This window comes from Urocampus carinirostris, chromosome 20 (assembly GCF_059441175.1).
Source record: "Urocampus carinirostris isolate Australia breed hairy pipefish chromosome 20, RoL_Ucar_1.0, whole genome shotgun sequence".
Lineage (NCBI taxonomy): Eukaryota > Metazoa > Chordata > Actinopteri > Syngnathiformes > Syngnathidae > Urocampus > Urocampus carinirostris.
This window is the reverse complement of record NC_142368.1, coordinates 19,995,168-20,017,406: the sequence shown is the minus strand read 5'-3', so window position 1 is coordinate 20,017,406 and position 22,239 is coordinate 19,995,168. Positions and strand designations below refer to the sequence as shown.

General features: G+C 40.2%; 1 protein-coding gene across 3 annotated transcripts; it reads right to left on the bottom strand.

Annotated features, from left to right (window-relative positions):
- Nucleotides 1-2,628: 2,628 nt before the first annotated feature.
- Nucleotides 2,629-21,547, bottom strand: hmbox1b (homeobox containing 1 b). Of its 3 annotated transcripts, none has more exons than XM_088325403.1 (10): nucleotides 21,369-21,547; nucleotides 15,626-16,273; nucleotides 9,978-10,063; nucleotides 9,676-9,786; nucleotides 8,020-8,173; nucleotides 7,848-7,930; nucleotides 5,455-5,550; nucleotides 5,280-5,374; nucleotides 5,131-5,214; nucleotides 2,629-4,946 (listed from the first exon to the last, which is right to left on the bottom strand). In XM_088325403.1, the coding sequence occupies exons 2-10, from the start codon at nucleotides 16,264-16,266 to the stop codon at nucleotides 4,803-4,805; spliced, it is 1,494 nt and encodes a 497-aa protein (XP_088181529.1). In that variant the 5' UTR covers nucleotides 16,267-16,273; nucleotides 21,369-21,547; the 3' UTR covers nucleotides 2,629-4,802. The 3 variants fall into 3 exon arrangements, with proteins under 3 accessions (XP_088181529.1, XP_088181530.1, XP_088181528.1); XM_088325404.1 differs by having other exon boundaries at nucleotides 5,280-5,371; nucleotides 15,626-16,278; nucleotides 21,369-21,546; XM_088325402.1 differs by having other exon boundaries at nucleotides 15,626-16,278; nucleotides 21,369-21,544.
- Nucleotides 21,548-22,239: the final 692 nt, after the last annotated feature.

The window sequence follows — 22,239 nt, the reverse complement described above, 5'->3', positions numbered from 1 at the left end:
TAAAGTGGATGGGACAAGATCACATCCAGTTCAAAAACGGATCATTTTTTTCCTTTTGTTAAGGTGCATTGACGTATGTCTTTCACACACAGAAAAACAAAATCTCAGACATAAAAAGACAAAGACATAAAAGTTGTTTTGAGAAAAAAGAAAAAAAAAGCTTGATTCATTTCACATAAAGCATTTCGAAAACATTTTGTACACTAGTCTTAAAAACGAGTATAAATACTTGAGTTTCTTTTCTTGACCCTAAAATCCTTTTTTTTTGGGGGGGGAGGGGTGGATGCACGGGTTTTACACCTTCAAGAAATGGGTGCCATAAGTGAGTATAATACCGGATTTTTTTTTATTTTTTACTGATACATTTAAATTTTTTTAACCCTCGTGGCATGTGTTGTCTTATGCGACACAATGTATTTTGGTGCACATCATTTGGACGTGAACCCAAAAGTGTGATGACTCGGCTATTTATGAATATTTTTTGACTCCCAACCAGTCAACATGTTCAGTGGCAACAGACCTATAAGCCCATACACATTTACAGTATTTTCAAGACCAATAAGACACACAAAGTTCTCAGATTTTCTTCAAATTGTGCAGTGCGCCCTATAGTGCGGTGCGCCCTGTGTCATGTAAAGCCACGGACGCAGACCAATCTCGGTGGCCTTAGGATTGGGAAAAGCGACATCGAAAGTGAACATATTAATTGACATTTAGCGAAGTTGTTCTGGTCAGAAACCGATGACGAGGACGGAGACTGTGACAGTTTTGTTTGATATGCATTACCGGCAAAAGAAATGTGAGTACCAAACTGTTTTGCACCAGCTTTTTTTGGAAATGTTAAATTTTAATTTGTAATCAATACTTAAAAAAACTGCAAATAAACTCAGCTTCGCTTGTGTTGAATTTTGAAAATACGCACACTTGTACGCTTGCCACAGCAGAGGGCACCCGCGCTTTATCCTGCAGTCCGTCCTGTGTCATGTTAAATGCAGAAATCGAACCTGCTACAGAGACTTTGCCTTTTAACACAGTGAACCCGTTGGTCGTGAAAGTACCGTACTTTTTCCCAATTATTATTTTTTTCTTTCAATATGTGACAATACTTGGGCGATAGTAGTTTACCAAAAACCTCACCTGTTATTTTAGTCTTCAACCCACTATTATTTGGGCTTTGGCGCCACCGGCTGGTGTAGTTGTGTGAATACTCAACGAAAATGTTTACTTCGGATACAATTGACTCTTAAAATATACCCAAATCCTTTGAAATGCATTGAAATACACCAGGTTCATGATATATCAATGATTCTGAATTATAATGGATGTATGTACGTCCAAATGATGTACAAGCATTTTTTTGTGTATAATAAGAGGTTGGCTCCCAAACTAAATTACATATAACTCTCAGCACAATGCCATTTTGAACATCCACGTGTTTTCAAAAGCCAGGGGGAATTGGGCTCCTACGTATTTACTTTCCAACACTCTCTGATCGAGGAAAAAAAACAAAAACCATAAAAATGTACATAATATATACCTGCATGACACGAGGGTTAAGCAATAGCTGACAAATTCTGCCCACATCCGAGTCCAGCTACTTCTAAACCTTTTCCCGGAAAGGAAACACACAATTAAGTATTTCTCCAGAAAGTGAATTCACTCGTTTGGTGAAAAAGTGCCGAGCTCAGTTTGACTGAAAAGCTCCCTATGCGTCAGCGAACCGATACCCGCGGCTTAACAGTCGTTTATAGAGAAGCCGGCATGTTAGCGATCGGCACGTTAGCCAAATCCTACAAAAGAAACGGCTTCAACATATATCCTTTGGCGTGGATGTTAATACGATGCGCAAATTCCCTTAGTGGATAGCTTGATTATCACATTAACCCGTTCGCGGATTCTTAATCCGTTGACTATTGTAAATTCTGCCGTCTAATGGAAACCTTTTGCACGTATTTAAGTATAGTCCTACTTCTATATACGAGCATCTCTTAACACGAGAATTTCGATACACGATATTTATTTGGAACAAAAATCTTGCTCCGCATGACAGAAAGGTCACACGCAGTCCTAGCGGCTACCACTAGAGAGCATTCACTCGTCGCGCATCAGCTTTTTGATAAAATGACAATTACATTACATGTTTACGTAACATTTTGAAAATGAGGCAGAGACGAATCTCCTTTTATGTTTATCTTTAAAGACTTAGGAAGTGAAAGCGCTATGAATACACTCAAAAGGGCAACAGTAAGTGATGATTGAAACAGTTACTTTTATTTCAGGTGTACAGTAAGCAGTGTTCTCGTTTGCCTGCGTCCCTGCGTCCTAGACGCATCATTTTTGCCGGGGACGCATCGTGTCAAATCAACGTGCGTCCCCGGGAGGCAACGTTTTTGACACAAAATTGTCATTATTACCCGATTACTTTTTGTTTTTAAACAAAGATTTACCGCACTCCAAACTTTGCGTCAGGCAGATCCGCCATTGTTGTTTTGGTCTCGCGGTTCGAGTTTTCGTCTGCACGCTGACGAGATCTCGTTGCGTCAAGATTACTTCATTGTTTTGGTGGTGGTTGTCGTTGAGGAAAGGTGAAGATTAAGTATGCCTCCGAAAAAACAGTATTAGGTGAAAATCAACACAAAATTGGTAATTTCTTCTGTGTCAGTAATAAGTCGAAACATAATGCAGAAAGTGATAACAACACAATAATTCCGGCACGAAAAAAACTTCGGAAGATCGTGGAGGCAAGGAAAACACGTCTGCTGAAGCGAACGATTCGACGAAAGAAAATAAGCAAAAGAATACTCCTAGCAAGAAAAGGACTTTTCTGCCAAAATGGACTTAATTATATTCCTGGTGACGCTATGAGGAGGATGATAATGGATTGGACCTTGAGAAGGCATTAAAACTGTGACGGGACAGCAAACCACGAAGAATATATGAACTGAAAAATCTGAAGTGATAACTGCTTTGTATTACCAATTAACTGCGATGATTAAAACTAAATGAAAATTCAGATTAAAATTTCAGCAATATTTTTTTGTATAATGTACAATATTGTGAACTGAAAAATCTGAAGTGATAACTGCTTTGTATTACCAATTAACTGATGATTAAAACGGAATGAAAATATGGATTAATATAATTATTTCAGCAATATTATTTTGTATAATGTACAATATTGTTGTGAACTGAAAAATCTCGAAGTGATAACTGATTTGTATTACCAATAAACTGTGATTAAAACTGAACGAATATATCGATTTGTATTATATATTTGTCGCCGATTTACAATTTCAACCTCGATAACACAAAATTTTGGGTACCCATAAATCTCTGTTGGGACCCATAGATTTTTGAGCATGCGAGTCCCCGGGACCAATCACTTTTCAGAGGTAAAATGAACACTGAGTAAGTGATACGTAAAGGGTTCGTACACCTTTTTGGTGGGAAAATTCAAGTACTTTTTGAAGACTTTCAAAGCTGATTTTACAAATTCTTCAGTATTATTAAAAGAAATCCAGTGTAGTTCATGCTTTTTGCAGAGCCACAGATATATATTCTATTTACATATGTGATTTAATTTTTTTATGTGCATTTAGTAAGACATGATTTTTAGGTCTTGAGTAAATCATGAATAAATTTGTGAATTTGAAAAATACGTTTGCAAATACTTATGAGACAAATCTCTCCCCATATTCGTTTTGGGTATAATATGGGAGTTTACATTTTCAGTTGCTAGAAGTTCTTCTCATTACATTTTACCACTACAAAACGCTATATTTCATCTTGGCGACACGTAGAAGTCTGTGGAGCTTCATAGGACAATGCCATACAAACTAATACCAGCGGCCGTTACAGGGGAAGAAACGCAATGGCAAAGTGAAGCCACCAGAGAGCAGTGTAGGCGTAATTTTTAAGCAGACTTGTTGTGTATTTCACTTCACCCAAAATTCAAGCATTTTTCAATCCTTGAAACAACATTATTTAAGCATCTTCAAGGATTTCAAGCACCTGTACGTATCCTTTACGTATCATCTTTTTTGTACGTATCAACAGTCTCGTGTTCGCTACGTCACTCCTCCCGCATGCAAAGCAGCCCCGTAACGTTATTAAAATGTATTATAAGTCAAGGTTTGCATTGGACGGCAGAAAACTGCGAGGATTTCGGTATTGGGGTCGGGATGGCGATAACGCAACAGCCCACCCATCACATTTATTCATTGCACAATAATGAGGGTTGAGTGGCGAGAGCAGGTAGGTAAGCACTCCGTTCACTGAGAACTAGAAGAACCATATACGTTATCTTATGTACAGTACACGTTTGTTGAGTTTGTCTCTGAGGTTGAGGTGAGGATTGGCTCAGACGACCAGTCTGCAGAGGTAAGGAGGATAAAGTAAAGAGGAGAGTCCACAAAGTAAGAAGAGGTGACTCGGAGAGCAAGACCGGAACCGCAGGAAAAGTCACAAGTTCGGAAACTGTTTTCCTCAGATGGTGGGCGTTAGCAGATACACGAGGAGGTGGAGACTGTCAGTCATGGTGGAAGTAAGAGAATTAATTCTCTGAAAGAACCAGAACACTTAGGAATTCGAAACTCTTGGAGGACAATTGAAACGGATTTTAGGAATTCAGTTCTGAGGATTGTCCTATGAGTAGAACGCGATATAATAACATACAACTGCAATGGAATTCACCCAGCGTTACTCTTTCATACTTTCATTTTGCAATGGTCTTCCAAAAGTTCCAAGGTCTGAGGTAAGGTTCCTGCGGTTGAATTGCACCTTGGAATTCCCTTGGCTTTCCTTCAGTCGTCCTCCAGGACCTCGGTCTTGATGTCTCCGGGGACCCCGCCGCTCCGAGACAGGGCTAAGATGGTGTGATTGACGGCCGCCATCTCCACTGCCAAAGAGATGGGATCCTGGTGCTCGCTGTGAGCGGCGCTGTCATCCTGAGACCAGGAACCAGGTTGAAGCGGACTCATGAACAAACTCGGTTCAGATTTCTGCCAGTTTAATTCTCAAACGAAAACCATTAGGTTATAATGTGATTTATGGACATTAAACTTGCCATGATCGTTTCGGATGATCAATTATCAATTCCCATTCGTGATGTTCTCAAATGCAAATCGTTACCTGTGTAGGGGAAGTGGGCTCCAAGCGGTAAAGGCCAAAAGGTCGGTTGAGAGGTCTCTTGTCAAAATATGGAAGATCACATGCCTAAAGGGAAAACGGTTTCAATAACCGTGGGAGATTTGTTTCGGGAGGAAAATCTGCAGCCGTACCTGTTCGGTGAAATCGTTGGCATCGATGTCGTCGCTGTTGGAGTGCCCCCCCGGACTTTGCACATCTATCCCATGACTCTCCAGGATTGTGGCTTCTTGGAGAAAAAGGACACAGTGTGACATTGCAGATTCATCTTTGAATTTCAAAAACTCCCGTGCACCAAAAACCCATTACCAATGTTGGCTCTCCTCTTGATTTCCTTGCGGCGGTTGGCGAACCAGTTGTACACTTTGAGGGAAGTGACCCGCTCCAAATCTGAAAGTTTCTTTCCTGAAAGAATATAAAAGTCTCCTTGTTTCCATGCAGTGCAATGCCCATCTTGCTCTAAGCATGTCAGTGTATTTTTCTTCCACTTCGTACATTAATCCCTTCTTTTTCGCGGAGGTTGCATTCCAAAAAAGACACGCAATAGTCAAAATAGGCCAGGTGCGGGACGATATTGTGAGGCCCTTGTCTTCACATGAAATGATCTGCATTTATATAGCACTTTTCAAGTCAATGACTTCCCAAAGCGCTTTACAATGTGCTCCACATTTCCCAATAGCGGCCTTGCAGCCATGTAAGGCGCTAACCTGCTTATTGGGGGTATTAGGGGTTCAGTGTCTTACCCAAGGACACTTCGACATGTAACACGGACAGGCCGGGATTCGAACTGGGATCCCTTGATCCCAAGACGAGAGCTCTACCTCCTGAGCTACTGCCGCCCCATGAGAAATGAAAAAATAATGTAAGAAATTTTTCTTACATGAAAATAATGTAAGAGTTTGATGTGCATGCTGCTTCCAAGGAGGTGAGCATCATCTGTTGAACTGAAGCTTAAAGGATAGTGGATGTAACTTTTGGTGGGCCTTAGAGACAAGTGTAATATACATGTTTTCTCTGCTTGGCCATGGTTATAAAACACAATTTTGCTGTATTTGCTTCGTCATAGAAGGTATTACAATAAATAATTTAGCAAGATAACATGTTCAGAAAATTCATGGCTAAAGAAATAGATTAAAATCTGAGGTATAATAAAATTTGTCAACTCACATATGTAGTATTTTGATTTTTTTTTTCTTATTCATTCTCAATATGTTCTTAGAACTTATTTTGTACAAAAATATGTTTCTAAAAGGTTATTTGAGAGCAATGGTATTTCTTATTGAAGGCTTTTCTAATGGAAAACCTGAAGTGGCCAAACCTCACCGAGACCTAAGCTCTGGTGGCCCCCAAGAAAACTAGAGTTTGAGACCCCTGATTTAGTGTCTTGAGAAGTCCAACTTTGTTAGCATTAGAAAGCAGTTTCCTCTGCCTTTTGGTGCTTTTGTCGGTCCAGATTGTTTTGTTAAGGGTTCTTACACCTTTTTAATGGCCAAACTCAAGCACTTTTCAAGGACTTTTGAGGCCAACTTTTCAATTTCTCCGGTACCATTAAATGAGGAAATCTGGTGTAAATCAATCCATAACCCTGTTGTTTGAGAAGACTGAGTGCGACCTATAGGAAAAAGAACCAGAAAATGTGATACATCATAAGCCAAATATTAAACCAGAAGCTGAATAGGGCATAAAATATGAAACTGTGCCTCATTTTATTATTCGTTGCTGCTGTTTGTTTGGTTCTTAATGTACCAAATTCTCGTTATTTTTATCACGGAGAGCACTCAACGATGTTAAACTGTAGAGCTATTGATTGATTCGTTCCATATTTGTCATTGTAAAATGCATAATGTGATATCAATTCACACACTTTTAAATTAACACTCATCTAATAACATTTACTTATTTTTTAACAACACTGTTCCGCATTAGCAGAAGTAGCACACCTTAACCGATCAACGTAAGAAGAGCCAAATTGCAAACTGTAATTTGCATCTTTCAGTTCTTTCATCTTTTCTGTCTCAAAAGACTCAGGATTTTTACGTTTTTCTTTTGCTGTTCTTCTGAGTCCGTTGGATTTTGAAAGAAGGTAGTTTGCTTTTAGGTTCGGCCTTTTCTGAAAAGCTGTGAGCAGATTTTATGAGCAGAGCCTTGGCATTTTGGTGTGTTAAACCGTTTCTGATTCACCTTTCATTCTGCACCTGTAGAGGGCAATGACGCTTCTCATGACAGCAGCACACAACACAATACAATACAATAGAAGCGGCGTCATTTTGAAGCCTATTTTATCATTTATGTTTTCCTTAATGAGTGGTCTGTCAAATCAGACTGCCGAAAAACAAACGGCAAGAGTTTTAAGCAATGCACACAAAATTCAAGCATTGTTGACCTTGAAAACACAACAATAAATTTCAAGCAGTTTCAAGAATTTCAATCACCCATACGAACCCTGTTTGTTGACAAAATGGTTTTTAGAGAGATTCGGAATTGAAAAAGATTTGCACATATGTAATGTGGGCGGTCAAGCTGTTATTCGTACGTGTAAAACTTACACCACTACGTTGACACACAGGCAGACATAGGGAGAAAGGGGGCCGGGCAACTGCTTAGCCATACAGAATGCAGAACACGATACAAGACAAAAATTTGCGAAGTAGTGAAACGTCACCCGGAATATTACTGTCTCAAGAATATGTTTGTGGTTTGACCTGGTTTCTGAATGACAGCATTGCAAGCGTTGGCAATTTCTTCCCTTTTGGTCTCGTCCGGGTACTGGTTGTCGTTGAAGTAGCTTTAGATGGCACAAGAAGAAGGTGGCATCAATCACTTGAGACATGGAAATACAGAACAGAGTAAGGTACTCCATATTTGTCTCCTCACCTCTCCATGACAGCCAGACACTCCTTCCTCCAAGTGAAGCGGCTCCCTCGCCGAAGTCGGAAGGTTCCCGGGGTTGTGGCCAATGGGGGAGGAGTTTGTCTCCACTCCATCTCCTCCAGAGGTAACGGCGCCGGACGCATGTTCAGCGTGGCCCCTGTGTAGGCAAAAACATCAACTTATATCCACACTAGAGCTGCACAGTTTTAGAAAAAACCGTAATTGCGATTTTTCAAGACCTGTATTGCAATTTAGATGCGATTTTAAATTTGAAAAGGAAAGTGTATTGTCTGTGCTAATTTTCTTTTTGGTAAGAGCGTAATCATTGTGACATGCAAACTTATCTCGAGATAATGTCGTTACCGACTGAGAGTATACAATGGAGAAAAAAACAACTATAGATCTACAAATAAAAACTGAATTGCAGTTTAATGAATGTTCTTTGTTGTCATTACACAAAAGTATAACGAAATTGGAGGGCTTCTCCTTTCACAGTAAGAAAGCGATTTAGAGAACAGCTGGCAAGCTGCATGCTAGCATAGGTAACCGCAGTCACAAATGTAGCCGTTTCCCACAAGCTGTAGCTCAAGGTCATCCATTGCATGGGTAATCGATCTGGCGTTGGTTCAGCAGGGGTAGCTTGTGAGAGTTGTTAGCCTAGCCGTCGAACTTGGCCAGACCTGCAGCCTCCCTATTGCTTTCGCTCTCTCAACGCCGCCCTAGTCCATTCCCAGACGCGATAATCCACAGAGGACTCGCTGTTGATCACCATTTCTGACTTTCCTCTGAGTCCAATATAATTGCCGAATTCCTTTTAATGTAACGAGCCACTAAGGCTACTATCTGTCACGCATCACATTATTTGTTTTGGTGGCCAGTGGTGCGCCCACCAACCCCAGCTGTCTGACACACCCTCTCAGTTGTGCGCACACTGCTTGAAAACTATGCCTCACCTTTATTGGCTAGTGCTGTTAAAACTTGCCTCGGATTAAAGAGCGCCATTAAAAGCCCAAACTGTAACAATTCTGGTTGGCCAAACACTCTATCTCCCAAATAACAAATGGGGAAAAAAAACAAAACTGTAAATCTTCGGAAAAAAACGCTGTCTTTCGACTACACAATCGCACTACGTCACATTGTAATATCGATTAGGTTTCGGTTAATCGCACAGCCCTAATCCACACAAAGCATTCCTATCCAAATCTGAATAAGTGCTGACGCTTGCTTTTTGATGAAAACAGGAAGCTGGAACGCAATGCTAATCGCGCTATTGATTATTGGCACTGAGCTCAAAAGAATTTGCAGAGTCATAACCCGCTTTAACGTTCTGCTGCGGCAGTGACGGCACTTGGCTGAGGTCCACGTGGGCATAAACATCACATTGGCAGACCTCCACCAAGGAGCTTGCCGCAGACGACAAGGCGTGGGACATCTGCTGCCGGGCTATAGGTTGAGACGCCACATTTACACTCCGGATGCACAGTCAGCATGTGTGTGCCGTGAGCATCCGCCTTCTGCAGCAGAATGCTTGGATTGAAACTCCCTTGTCGAATATTTCACCCAAATACTAAATACTCATGAACTAACTCAGTATTTTCTGGAAGACAAAGATCTCTTCTACTGGACATTGAAACTCAAAATTCACACGTTGCATTGTACCTGGAGTGGTTTTCTCCAGCGTGTACCAACGGTAGAATGCCCTCTTCTTCTGTTCACTCAGGTCGGAGCCATGCTGCAGCAGCCAATGGGAGATCCGGCTCTGGCTGATGCCTGGAAGGCAGCCAGACATCCAATTAGGCATTGTTTGACATCAATCTCTGGCGCAGACAAATTGCTTGAAATATTTTTTACCAGGGCAAACAAGAGGAGAATGCATTTAAGTTTGTTATTTAGCTTGTTGCATCAATCACCCCACCAACAATACCCCCCCCCCCCCTTCACTGGGCTTTGTTGGTACTTACCGGTGACTTGTGCCACCACTGCCTGAGAGATCCTACGGTTCCCCAGGAAGGCTTTAATCTCCTCTTTTACCATGCTGCTGTCCCTCCTGAAAAAAAATAAAACACCATTACTACTAGAAATAAGACACTTTTTTAGACAAATTCGGATCAGGTTCTTTCAGTCTCTCTTTAAAGTGACAGTGTGTAATATTACACCACTAAGAGGTTATTTCAGATAAGAATGCAACAAATGTATGTGCATTTAAAGAGAACACACTATGAGTCAGAAGAATACCACTTGGCAGAATTTGGAAGCTTACTTCTATATTTTATTGCACGAGCAAAGATCAATTTCAGCCAGCAACAGGACATGAAAGTGTCTATTAATCCCCACGGTCAACAGCAAAAAAAAAAAAAAAAAAAAATCAATTTGATACACTAAGGTAGGGTTTATTGGCTAACTTTGGTGGCAGAAGCTACTACAAGGCTATTTAAATATTGTAAGATAGAGCTTCGACAACACAATCGGCTTGCGGCAAGCTAAAGCTTGCAGCCAAGTGGCTAAACTGAGTGGCGAGAGAAGAAAACAAAGGGCAAACAAGCTCCAGATGCCTGAATCACAGGATTCAGCGACCATCACATGCAAGCTGTTAAGTGCATTTTAAAAGGATTCCAATCAGCTGCAGGTATGTTTGTCTGCATTTTACCATTTCATATTGTGGCCATGTATGTTTAGCTTAGCGAAATGTCTTTGCCTTCTTTTGTTGTGCCACGAATTTTGAACCCTTGAGATTGATGAGTGCATATTGATGTAGTAATTGTTTAGCTGTGAGCTGGTATTTATTTCTGATGGACATTATTGTTTAGCTTGGTCTCATGAAAAGAACATACTACCGTAAAATTCAGACCATAAGCCGCAACTTTTTTCCCAAGCTTTCAACCCTGCGGCTTATGCAAGGATGCGGCTAATATATGCATTTTTTCTAACGGCCGCCAGGGATGGCTGAGAAGTAAAAGTAAGACACATGGAATATACTGTATGTGTCGAAGAATAGGAAAGTTTAATGTAACTTCGCGTTTTTTGATGAATACAACTAGCATGACCCTCATCATGGAAAAGGTGGCAATCGAAAGAGGAGGGCTAACTAACTAGGGAATAAGTTTACGTGTCTGTTTATTGGTAAACAGAAATAATGTGGCGAAATAAGGGTTTACGAGAAGCAATGTCCAACGAAGCAGAAATGGATTCCTATTTATCTGTCTGTATTATCGTGTGGTTCGGAGTAAACATTTTACACGGTTGGATTCTATGGCTTGTCCTTGATGTAAGAAAGCAATTTTTGCAGACATTCAGAGAAGTTGTAGACGGCCAGGGGACAATATGATGAGTTACCTCAGCTTTATATTTTTCGGGTATCTTGTTTCAGACTGATTGTGATGTTTCTCTGTTGAGTATATTTTGAATTGGTCATATCTTGAATCCCAAGAGGTTAAGGATTTCCAATGATGGCATGACATATGTTGACATCGTACAGACACGCAGTCTGGCAGACCCACTGGCAGGCCGTTTGGAACGTTATGGGGTATTTTCAAAACTCTTCTTGTTTACCGTCTTTCTTTGTAAATATCTCATGTTTCAATATGGGCACATGTGGCTTATGTACAAAATATTTTTTCCTTAAAAAAAATGGTGCAGCTTATAATCGGGTGCGCATTAGTCGGAGTTTTACAGTATAGCAAATGAATTGTGTTCAATAACAAGACTAAATTTCATCCTGAATTAGGGCGTTTTTCCACTAATAAAAACCGCTGACAGAATATAAAATGCAGCTTGTTGTGTTTGGGGAAATCTTCAGAATGATATATTTAGATCTTTTTTGGGGTCAAGTGCAAAAAATGTAATTCCCTCCACAAAATGATAATAAAATATGACGCAGTTTGTGCCCAAAAAAATGGTACCGCTTTATCTCAAGGCTTTAGGATTCTAATTGAAAAAACAACAGCGATACTACCTTTTCATGGGCTGCATTCTACAACAATGATGGATGCGTGTTCTGATTCATACACTAGAAAGATAGAAAACAGACTCCCCAAATGAACATGCCTGGAGCTTTTTTTAGACGATGTAAAAGGATATTGCATTCAATTTCATGTTATTACAACTGTCCTCGAGAGGAAAACATGTTCAGGGTGGCCAGGAAATAGGGGGTTGATGACTGGACACGTGAACAATGTACTAGGGCTTCGCGATTAACTAATCAATATCGCAATGTGACACAGTGCAATAGTGTAACCGCAAAGTACTGCGTTATTTTAGGGATTTATAGTTTCAGTTTGTTATTAAGCCAGCAAGAAGTCTCACATTTCAGGGTTTAACAGTGCAGGCCAATCAGAAGCACGTTTTAAGTGCACCAGCCAATAAAAATGAGGAAAAGTTTGCAAAACGTGTGTACACGACTTTGATAGGCTGGTGTCAGGGCACAGTCAAACTTTAGCAGTCCGTTACATTGAAAATGAATAGATCAATTAAATCAGACTGAGGAAAGTCAGAAGAGCGCAAAGAAAAGCTCATCACCAGCAGCTGCTCTCTAGATTTGTATCACATTCGGGAATTGATTGAGGCGGTGTTAGAAGGAAAAGCTAACCGCTAGGCTAACATCTTTTAAGCCACTACTGCAACCAATCAAACCCAGGTCGTGGCAGTGAGAGCGCCAAATCCTTAACACTGGACCACAAGTGATTTAGATGAAAGACGAAAAGGCTTTAGGTTTTATCTTATTATCAAACCATTTTGGGTCATGGAACCAGAGATGTTAATTTCGTAGTGCATTTCACATGTTACAATGAATTTGTCACTGAGAAGTTTACTGTTTTTACTATTTGACACATGCAAAGGAGATTTCATAAGATGCCAGTTCCTTAATTTGCCTCACTGTTGTTCATCCTTTTGACTATTACGTCATTGTCACTATTACGTTGCTGTTCCGATTACCACCCCCTAAAAGGCATATCTGCTTCTAGTAACCTTGAAGATTTAATAAAAAGAGGGGGCTTAGAGGAGGTCTTTAGGAAGGGATGGATTTATTTTATCTGAAAGGCCTTCTCTTGCCTTATTTTGAATCTCGACTAAAGTTTAAACGCATCACACAATGCTTAGACTAGAAGAATAGAATATAATTCATTGTTATTTTAACATGTGTAATACACAACCTACTTGACATTGGTCTCTGGTACAGTGACCAAAAAAATAGTGTGGTAATGAGATATAATCAACTGCCTGTTCAGATTCCATCCATGCCACTAGTAGTGCAGTTGTCAGAATTAGACGCTCTCACGGCCACAACCTGAGAAAACCTGAGAAAAGGTTAAACCAAATTTGAGACTTGTTTTTCATAAAAAAAATAAAAAAAAATAGGGGTGCACGTTATAAACTAATACATACTGTAAAGTGTTGATCTAGGAGGCCAAAGGCACTATTAGTTGGAGCCACCGATTAAAAATCCAGAACAAACACAGTACAGACAGTATAAGATGGAGGCATTAGTTAAAGAACAAAGCACATTTTAGAGTAGGTTGTATTTCTCAAATCATAAAAAAGACAGGAATCTTAGCTTCCTCCTCCAACATTACCCATAACACCATCTTGCCGCACCACTAAAATTAGAGATGAGAGAAAAAAATAGAAGCTGATCATACTGACACCAGTAAATCAATGTAGCACAAACCGGAGGAAGTGGGGAAAGTAGCAGTTGGAAGGAGGGAGGGGATAAAGTGATTGACTCATTAAAGGGAAAAAAAACAAATCCTCTGCAGAGGCAGAAGTGCGAAAAATCACAGGGGCGATGTGGGATCAGTGACGAGCCCTGAACAACACACAACGCTCGAGGGGGGGAGCCTTTGAGTTGGGTCGGACTTAAACGCCACTTAACTTGTTGGGTTTTTCACACACGACAATGAAGCTAATGCAGGGAAAGCACTTAATGCAGCAAGGACAAGTTCGGACCGCCCATGTGGGGCAGCGTCCGAGAAGACAAATGGCAAGAGGCAAAGAAAAGGTGGCTATCGGGGGACCACTGATGGATGCTAATGGCCCCAAGTAACTACCAAGCTGCTACTTTCAGCGTGTGATTCCCAGCACTAATGCTATTTGACATTTTGCTAATTCAATCCAATAAAATGGTCTGAGGTGAGACTAAAAAGCTTTTCTGCTCCCAGCATCAATCGTGTTATTTTTTTTCTCATGAGGAGTTACCTTTGCTGTCTGTGGGCTTTGTAAAACTTTCGAGGGAAGTTTTAAAATGTTATCCTTTTCATGTCATTGTTTTAATTTGAACACCGCGCCAACGTCCGTACAAAAGTCGATTGACAGGTGAACAGGAAATTAGAATTTACATAGGAGTTGGAGATTCCATCTAACAATATTCGCTCACAAATACACTCACACAGGCACCATAAGTATATTACAAACACTTTTTTCTAAATTCACCAAAAAGGAGACGCTTTTTCCTCCTCTACTATACTTTTATCTCATATGTATCAATAATAATCATGGTTATCATTTCAGTAATTCAAGACTAGAATTACAGGTTATGATGAGAAATAATTGTTAATAATAATTCAAAGGAGCTGTATAGAATTTGGAACTTGGTTACTCTCTGACACTATCTCCTGGCTTAAAGTCATGATCGCTTCAGATATCAGCTCATTCTTGATGCCTGTGCAGGTACGTGCATTTCTTAGACACGCACGAATAAACTCTTTTTTTTCATCTTTTCTGGTGTTTGGGTTGATGTGTATACTCTGCTATAAGCAGGCCTTTTCTTACTCTCACAATTTCCGTGCTACACTGACACAACGAAAAAAAAAAACGGAAAAAAAAAAAAAAAAACAGCGGGGACGAGGATAAGTTCACTCTCCAGTACACCCTCCATTTCATAAACAAAGTATGTTCCTCCCCGAACAGCTCTGACAAAAGTAGGATAAAAGCAAATATAAACAAAGAAAAGTAAAGCTACACTAACAAATAAAAAAAAACGTGGGCATGAACATGAAGCCCATCTCCCCAACTCCCTTTTCTCTCCCAATTCCTCTTACCATATGTGTTCTGCCACAAACAACTTTACTAAATGTAAGATAATAGCAGATAAGTTCAGTGGGGGAACAAGTGCTCTTTTGACTCAGATGGACATTTTTAACACATAATAGAAAAAATAGTCAGCTTTCAACTTTTAAGGTCACCTTAAATGACGCACCCCATCGTAAAGCATGATTAATCCGCTTATTATTTATAAAGTTGAGCAAATGCTAATTTTGGATTGAGAAATCATTAAGATCGTTTGAGGTGTCCTTAAAAAATTGACCCTAACCCTAACACATTGAAAAGCAGGAAAGTGGAGAGTGGAGAAGAGGGGTGTTGGGTGGGGAGTGATTTTATGCGCGTCCCCGGGGTTTTAGTTAGTGTAGCCCAATAATAGTAAAAGTAAGAAAAAAACGGTTTAAACAGAGTACAAACACCAAAAAAAAGATTAAATAATAAAAGTTTATTAGTTCTTGACGAAGCCAGGAGCAGATGAGAGTAGCAAAGTTTCAAATTCTAGACAGCATCTTAAATACTGTGTGATGGCACAAGTTACAAAATACCACAACATGAAAGTCTTATTTCCACTGACCTCATCAGCTCCTCCACTTTATCATCGACATCAAGGTCTTCTTCGATAGCCTCGAATCCGAAGGTCCTGGCTGCCGCCGCGCTGTTGACGGGATAACGAGGAGGAGACAACTTCCCGTTGGGCGTGGCGGCTAGACTGTCACGCCCGTTTTGTGACAGCGCCACGAGTGAAACGGGTGAGGGCAGGATGGCAGAAGGAGGAGGCGGCGCCGGAGGCGGGGAGGTATCGTAGCTGTTGCTGAGAGAGGGCGAGAGTCCCCCGTTGCTGCCGAACTGCGTCTGCGTGGCGGTCGAGATCTTGGAGGTTGTGGGGGAAGAGGCAGTGGTTGCAGAATGGTTGCCGACTCCATCTTCGCCATTGTTGACGGCACCGTTGCACGTCAGGGAGGAGGTGGCAGAGGCGGAGGCAGTGTTGTTGGAGGCAGAGTTGTTGGTGCAAGTGTTTGTCCCACCTCCCACATAGGAGGAGGAGGAAGAGGAGGAGGTACGGCGGCCGAACTTGTCGCCATGCTCTCGGTCCAGCCGGTCCAGAGTTTCCAGAGCGTGCAGGATCTCTTGCTTGGTCATGCCGGAGCGACGCAGCCGCTGCAGCAGATCGATCTGTTCAATGGTAAAGCGAGGCTCCTCGCTCGGGTCAGACATCCTGATGCTGAACTGGAGGCAAATCAGAACGCTCGTGAGGACAACGAAGCAAAAAGGCAATCTGAGGCAAAGGACGGGAGAGGAGTCAGAAAAAGACAGATAAAGGGATTGTCAAGCGGGAAATGAGCGGATTAAGTGGGAAAGGGTGAAAAAGAACGCAGCTGCAGATGGGCAGAGAAAATGAGAAGGATGAGTTCAAGAGAGGAAAGCAAAGTCGACACAAACTGCCAGCAAAGTGGCAGAACAAAAACGGAGATGAAAATGAAGCGGCGGCAGATAAGAAAATGAAGACTGAGAGAAGTGTGAAAAAGAAAAAAGGAAGGGAGGGGCCTGGCATTGAAAAAAAAAAATCATCTATTTTTGGGAATCAGTCAACAACACACGCCGAGTGCCAGAGTCACCTTGACAGCTGATTCCATCTTTACATACAAACCGGCATTCTTTAACAGCTCCTGTATAATGCGCACCACCCACGCTCAACGCTTTTCATAAGCTATTTGCTATGCTTCGAAAAAAAAATCAATGCGTCTAGAATTAGACTGCAGCACGTTTTGTGCCAGCGCTGACGAGAGCAACACAAGCGATAACATCTTGCACGGGTGTAGAGGTTCAAGTTGGATGAACAAGTAAGTCATCCAGTAAGAATTTTAAACAGAAGAGTGGAAACTTGCTGGATACATTTAATTTAGACTTCAATACCATCTTGTCTACAAAAATATTCAGTAAAATTAGACTTTCATCTATTCACACTATTGCTGTACTTTCCTACTATAATGGATTGATTATAAGTAATTAAATCAAACAATATCATTCTTTGAATGAAGCAACATATTTCTAAGCACTGGAACTGGAGTCTATATTGACACAATACACTAAACTATGAATTATTATCAAGCAATGTAAGGCGGGTACACAGAAAAGCAGCAAAATACTGCATTGCGTTGTAATTACAGCTTAGTGTGTGTGTGCGTATATACAAGTTCCTATTTACGCATATAAATCAACATTTTATAGCAACATGCAGACACTTCTCTACTCTCGGAAAACAGACTGATCGTTAGTCATTTAATTCAAACATTTACAGAGTTAACTATTCACAGACTCCAACACATTTGACTAATTTCTGTCTAGACATGGGGCAGAACGGCGGCGCAGTGGTTAGCGCGTGTGCGGCACAGTTCTGAGGTCATGAGATCGAACCCCCTGTGTGGAGTTTGCATGTTCTCCCCGTGCTTGCGTGGGTGTCCTCCGGGCACTCGGGTTTCCTCCCACATTCCAAAAACATGCATTTCAGGTTAATTGGCCTAACCGGATTGTCCCTAGGTGTGAATGAGTAAGTGAATGGTTGTCTGTCTCTGTGTGCCCCACGATTAGCTGGCAACCAGTTCAGGGTGTCCCCTGCCCACTGCCCGAAGATAGCTGGGATGGGCTCCAGCACCCCCGCGACCCTACTGGGGATAAGCGATGCAGATAATGGATGGATGGATGTCTAGACATGAAGACAACACAATTTTTCTTTGACAAAATCTGAATAAAGATGAGATGTTTCTCTCATAATATAGTAACAATAACACTTTTGTTGTCACATCTTAGCTAAAGCCATCATTAGCAGAACACTTCCGTGACTTCAGGAGAAATTGATGTCCCAACAATAGCTGGATTGTTTAATTACAGCCTCTGTTTCTGATTGGCAGATTAAATCACATGACGTTTGAAAAAAATAAATGGTTTGTGAATTAGTTTTAGACTTGTGTTGCGATTTTTTGATTGCTGCGAGGAACTAAGATTCAGATGGCATTTGAACAGGGGTAGATAGGTAATCGAAAATAAGTCTATCAGTTGATTTTTAGTAGTGGAAACATGTTTTAAGTCATAATACCATGCAACAATGTCATTATGAGAAGCAGGAGGCAGATTTGAAGTAGTTAAAAGAACAATCCCACCCAGGACGGGATTTATCTTTAGGATGTTAAATTTTGGGCAAAAACATGTCTGGTCTGATGTGATTTTGTCCAGTAATAGGCATCTAAAATTTGGATGAGTTTAGACCTTCCAACATGGACCAAATTTAGTGCATAGTTTTTACCTTTTTTATGAGGCCCAAAAGGAGTGTTTTCATACCGGTCAACTTATACATTTTCCCTATATTTTATACTTTTTTTTTTTTTTTTAGATAATTTCAAATTGTGTTACACCGTAAAAAAAAAAAAAAAAAAAATTATATATATATATATATATATATATATATATATATATATAGCTACATCTAAGTGTCAAGAACCGGAACAGGATCCAATCGCGGGACGTTTCTTACACAAGCCTTTTATTTCACGGGAAATGGGGAGTCATGCATGTTAGGCAGCAGTCTGGAATGATAGGAAGCCAGAGACCGACGAGAACGATAACAATTGCCTGAGCAGATATCGGACAGATGGAGTCGATACCGGACAGGACAAGACAGACAGGATTGATATGAAAACATTATATCGAAAATAAACAGGCCTAACTAGACGGGAACGAAACTGGAAACCAATATTAAAAAACTGGACGACAGGATTAATATCAAAACAGGATATTGAAATTAAACAGGACAAACTGGACGGGAATGAAACTGGAAAACGATATTAAACAGGACAAAATAAACCAGAACAATACAGGACAGGAAATACCAACAGGAAACAGGACTGAGTCAAAATCCACGTCTTGCGTGGCAGAGGTTCGTTGACGGAATGACAAAGGAAGAGTGAGAGCACTGAGCTTTAATAGAAGGAAAGCCAATCCGTCAACAAGCTGCAGCTGGCGCCACACAGGTGGGGCCTAAACAACAGTGACAATAAGCAACACTAAATTTACTGCAAGATGAGAAATTACTAAGAAATATACCAAAAGATTAGTTTATGTTGTTCAATTAGTAAATAAAATAAACTTGTTTATGCATGTTTTGTTTTTATTTCATATAGTCTCTCTTGCTGTGAGTAAATAGCTTAGCGTTTGTAAGGTTGCTTAATAGGGGAATTGCAATCACTAAAGGTGGTGTCCGCAACTTATATTTTCCTACTCTCTGCTGCAGTCTCCTGGCTAAAAGTCATGATTGAAACCTAAATCAGCTCATTTCTGAAGTACTAATAAAATCTTCTTTTTACATCTTTTTGGGGTTTTGGGTTTGGACTGTATTTGAATCGGGGCTTTTCTGGCACGGACAGACTGAGGAGATCATTTCTTCCTCATGCCATGAGGCTCTTTAACTCCACCCGGGGGAGTAAAAGCCCACATTAAACCTCACCCCCACATTGCATATTACAATTATTTTATTACAGTGTGTATTTTATGTAGCACTATTTAAATACCGTAAATTCCGGACTATAAGCCGCTAAATTTTTCCCAAACGTTCAACCCTGCGGCTTTATTTAGTGATGCGGCGAATTTATGTAATTTTTTTTTAACGGCCGCCAGCGGCCCTCGAGTACAAAGGGTAAGATTTAGACCGGTGGAATATATGCGCCGAGGAAGACTGCAACCTCTTAGCTTGTGCACAAATTAAATTAGCATAGAAATATCCTCACCATGCAAATTGCAAAAAGGAAGGCAAATGACGCAGCTTTCAAACTTAATGCAATCGATACGGTACTCTATATCAACACGTTACATTGGGTATTTATGTATTGTATTCCTTTTACTTTATTATTGTTTTATTTTCAACACAAGGTTAATGCTGGAAGTGTGAATTTCCCTACGGGGATGAATAAAGTATCTATCTTTTACCATTTTCAAGCTAAACAAAGAAAAAAACAGTAACAAGCATGAAATCAATTTACACAACTCCTCCCTTTCTGCTTTCCAATGAGTTGCGAGTCCAGGAACAGCGGTTCTTAAAGTAAGCAGATAGGCTCGGTGGGAATAAGTTCATAAAGGCTCTTTGAACACAGTGTAGTATAAACAATTAATAGAGAAAATATTCTACTTTGAACTTTTTAAAGACACCTCTTTAATCAGGGAAGCAATTAGTCGAGGTTGACTGCGTTCTAGACATCTGAAAATGACAAGTTCACCCAAATTCAGTCTATTATCACCCCAAACGTCTTGAAAAATACATTGTGACCAATTATAGGCCCTGCGACTGGCTGGCAACCGGTTCAGGGTGTCCCCTGCCCACTTTTTTTTGGTTATTTATTGACACTAATAACAGAAAACAAACTGTGTGATGTTTGAACAACCCCTCTTGACAATCTCAACAGCAATCAAGCACAATCACAATATTATATTTCAATATGACGTTTAACAGCAAACACAATGTGAGGTTTGAACAAGCCTTCTCGAAAATCTTAATAGCAATCAAGCATATTCACAATTTTGTTATATAACATCTTTGTTAGTATATGGCTGGAAGGGGCTCCAGCACCCCCGCGAACCTACTGAGGATAAGCGGTGCAGAAAATGGATGGATGGACCAATTATAGTCCAGATTTCTCATGTGTTTTTTGTCATAGTAGTTGAATTTACCTTATCTAACGCAGTTCAAATGTAGCCCACCAAATGTAGTCTTGAAAAAGACATTTTTAGTAAACTTTCACTTTTCAATGTTGGTTGGAATCTTGGGAGTTATTTTGACGTATTTTCGACCAATATCTGCTGTATATAGACAGAATGCAAGCTGACAACGTGGTAGAAACGCAGTCAGGGGTTTCTACCTAGTTAATAGCAAAACAGAATGTGTTGCTTATTTCTAGTTGGGACCTAAATTTGTTTTGAGGTTAAAGCAAGACAAGTGATGCCAGTTTTCACGCCCTTTGCCCAAATAGCTAACGTTAGCAAAATGTAGCGTCCGACGTTCCGTTCAATGACAAGAAAACCACCAACGGCAAAACGAAAACATTCAAACCATATCATTATATCGGGCTCGGCAACGCAAAATAACGAATATTATCAGTGACTGGTGCGCCCTGGTTAGCACTGAATGCTAACCGTGCCAAGGCGCAGACTAGCTGCCGTAAGTTTCATATTAATATAACAATCTTTTCAGTGTAGCAGGTATATAAAAACATGCAAGCCCTTTTGGTTTGAATAGTACATTTCACCATTGAACTTGAAAAACAAAAGCCCACCTGGCCCGGTATGAACGCAGGTTCGCTGCCAGCTCCCCGTTGGTCTCTTTCTGGAGGATTTCTAATCAGAGGCGAATTATTTGCCTCTCCGCTTTGTCTGTCTGACAACAGCCATATTGACAAGTAACACTTTCGAGGAGCTCTAAGGGAATTGTAGTTTTTCTCTTGTGAAAAGTCTCCAACAGACGACGGAATCGTTGGGAGGAGAGACTACAAATCCCCTAAAGGGCTGCTAGGGCCTTAGCTCGACTTTTGGCATTGGAAAAAAATGATTTTCGCAATACGCCGCTTATTGCAAATTTCATGAAAAATAGTCGGTAATAACAATGGTATCAATAAAAGTACTATCAATAATTACTATCATTTTAAAACGACTCCTAATTTATTTGATTTAGACAGGTATATCTGACATGAAATAGAAGTCAAATAAAATGTATTTGTATAGCAGTTTATAGACAACAAATTTCAACACAAAATACTATTTTAAAACATTCAATGTGCAAAAAAAAAAACTCCTCTCAAAGTTTTTCCTATTTTTATTTGCCCGGGCCTTTGTGAAAGAAAGAAAAATGAAAAATAAAAAAAATAAGGAAAAGGGAAAAAATTGAAAATGAAAGAAAGGGGGGAAAAAGAAAAGGAGAACGAAAGAGAAAAAAAGAAGGATACGGAAGATGACGGGAAGAAAAATAAAGAACAAAATAGGAAACGAAAGGATAAAGAAAAGATGAAAAATAGAAAATCAAAGAGAAGGAGGAGAAAGTGACAAAAGAAGAAAAAGTGAAGGCAAAAATAATAAAAGATGAGAAATGGAAGTCAGAAAAAAGAACATGAACCAAACATTATTTTCATTTTTTGTACAACAACCAATAAC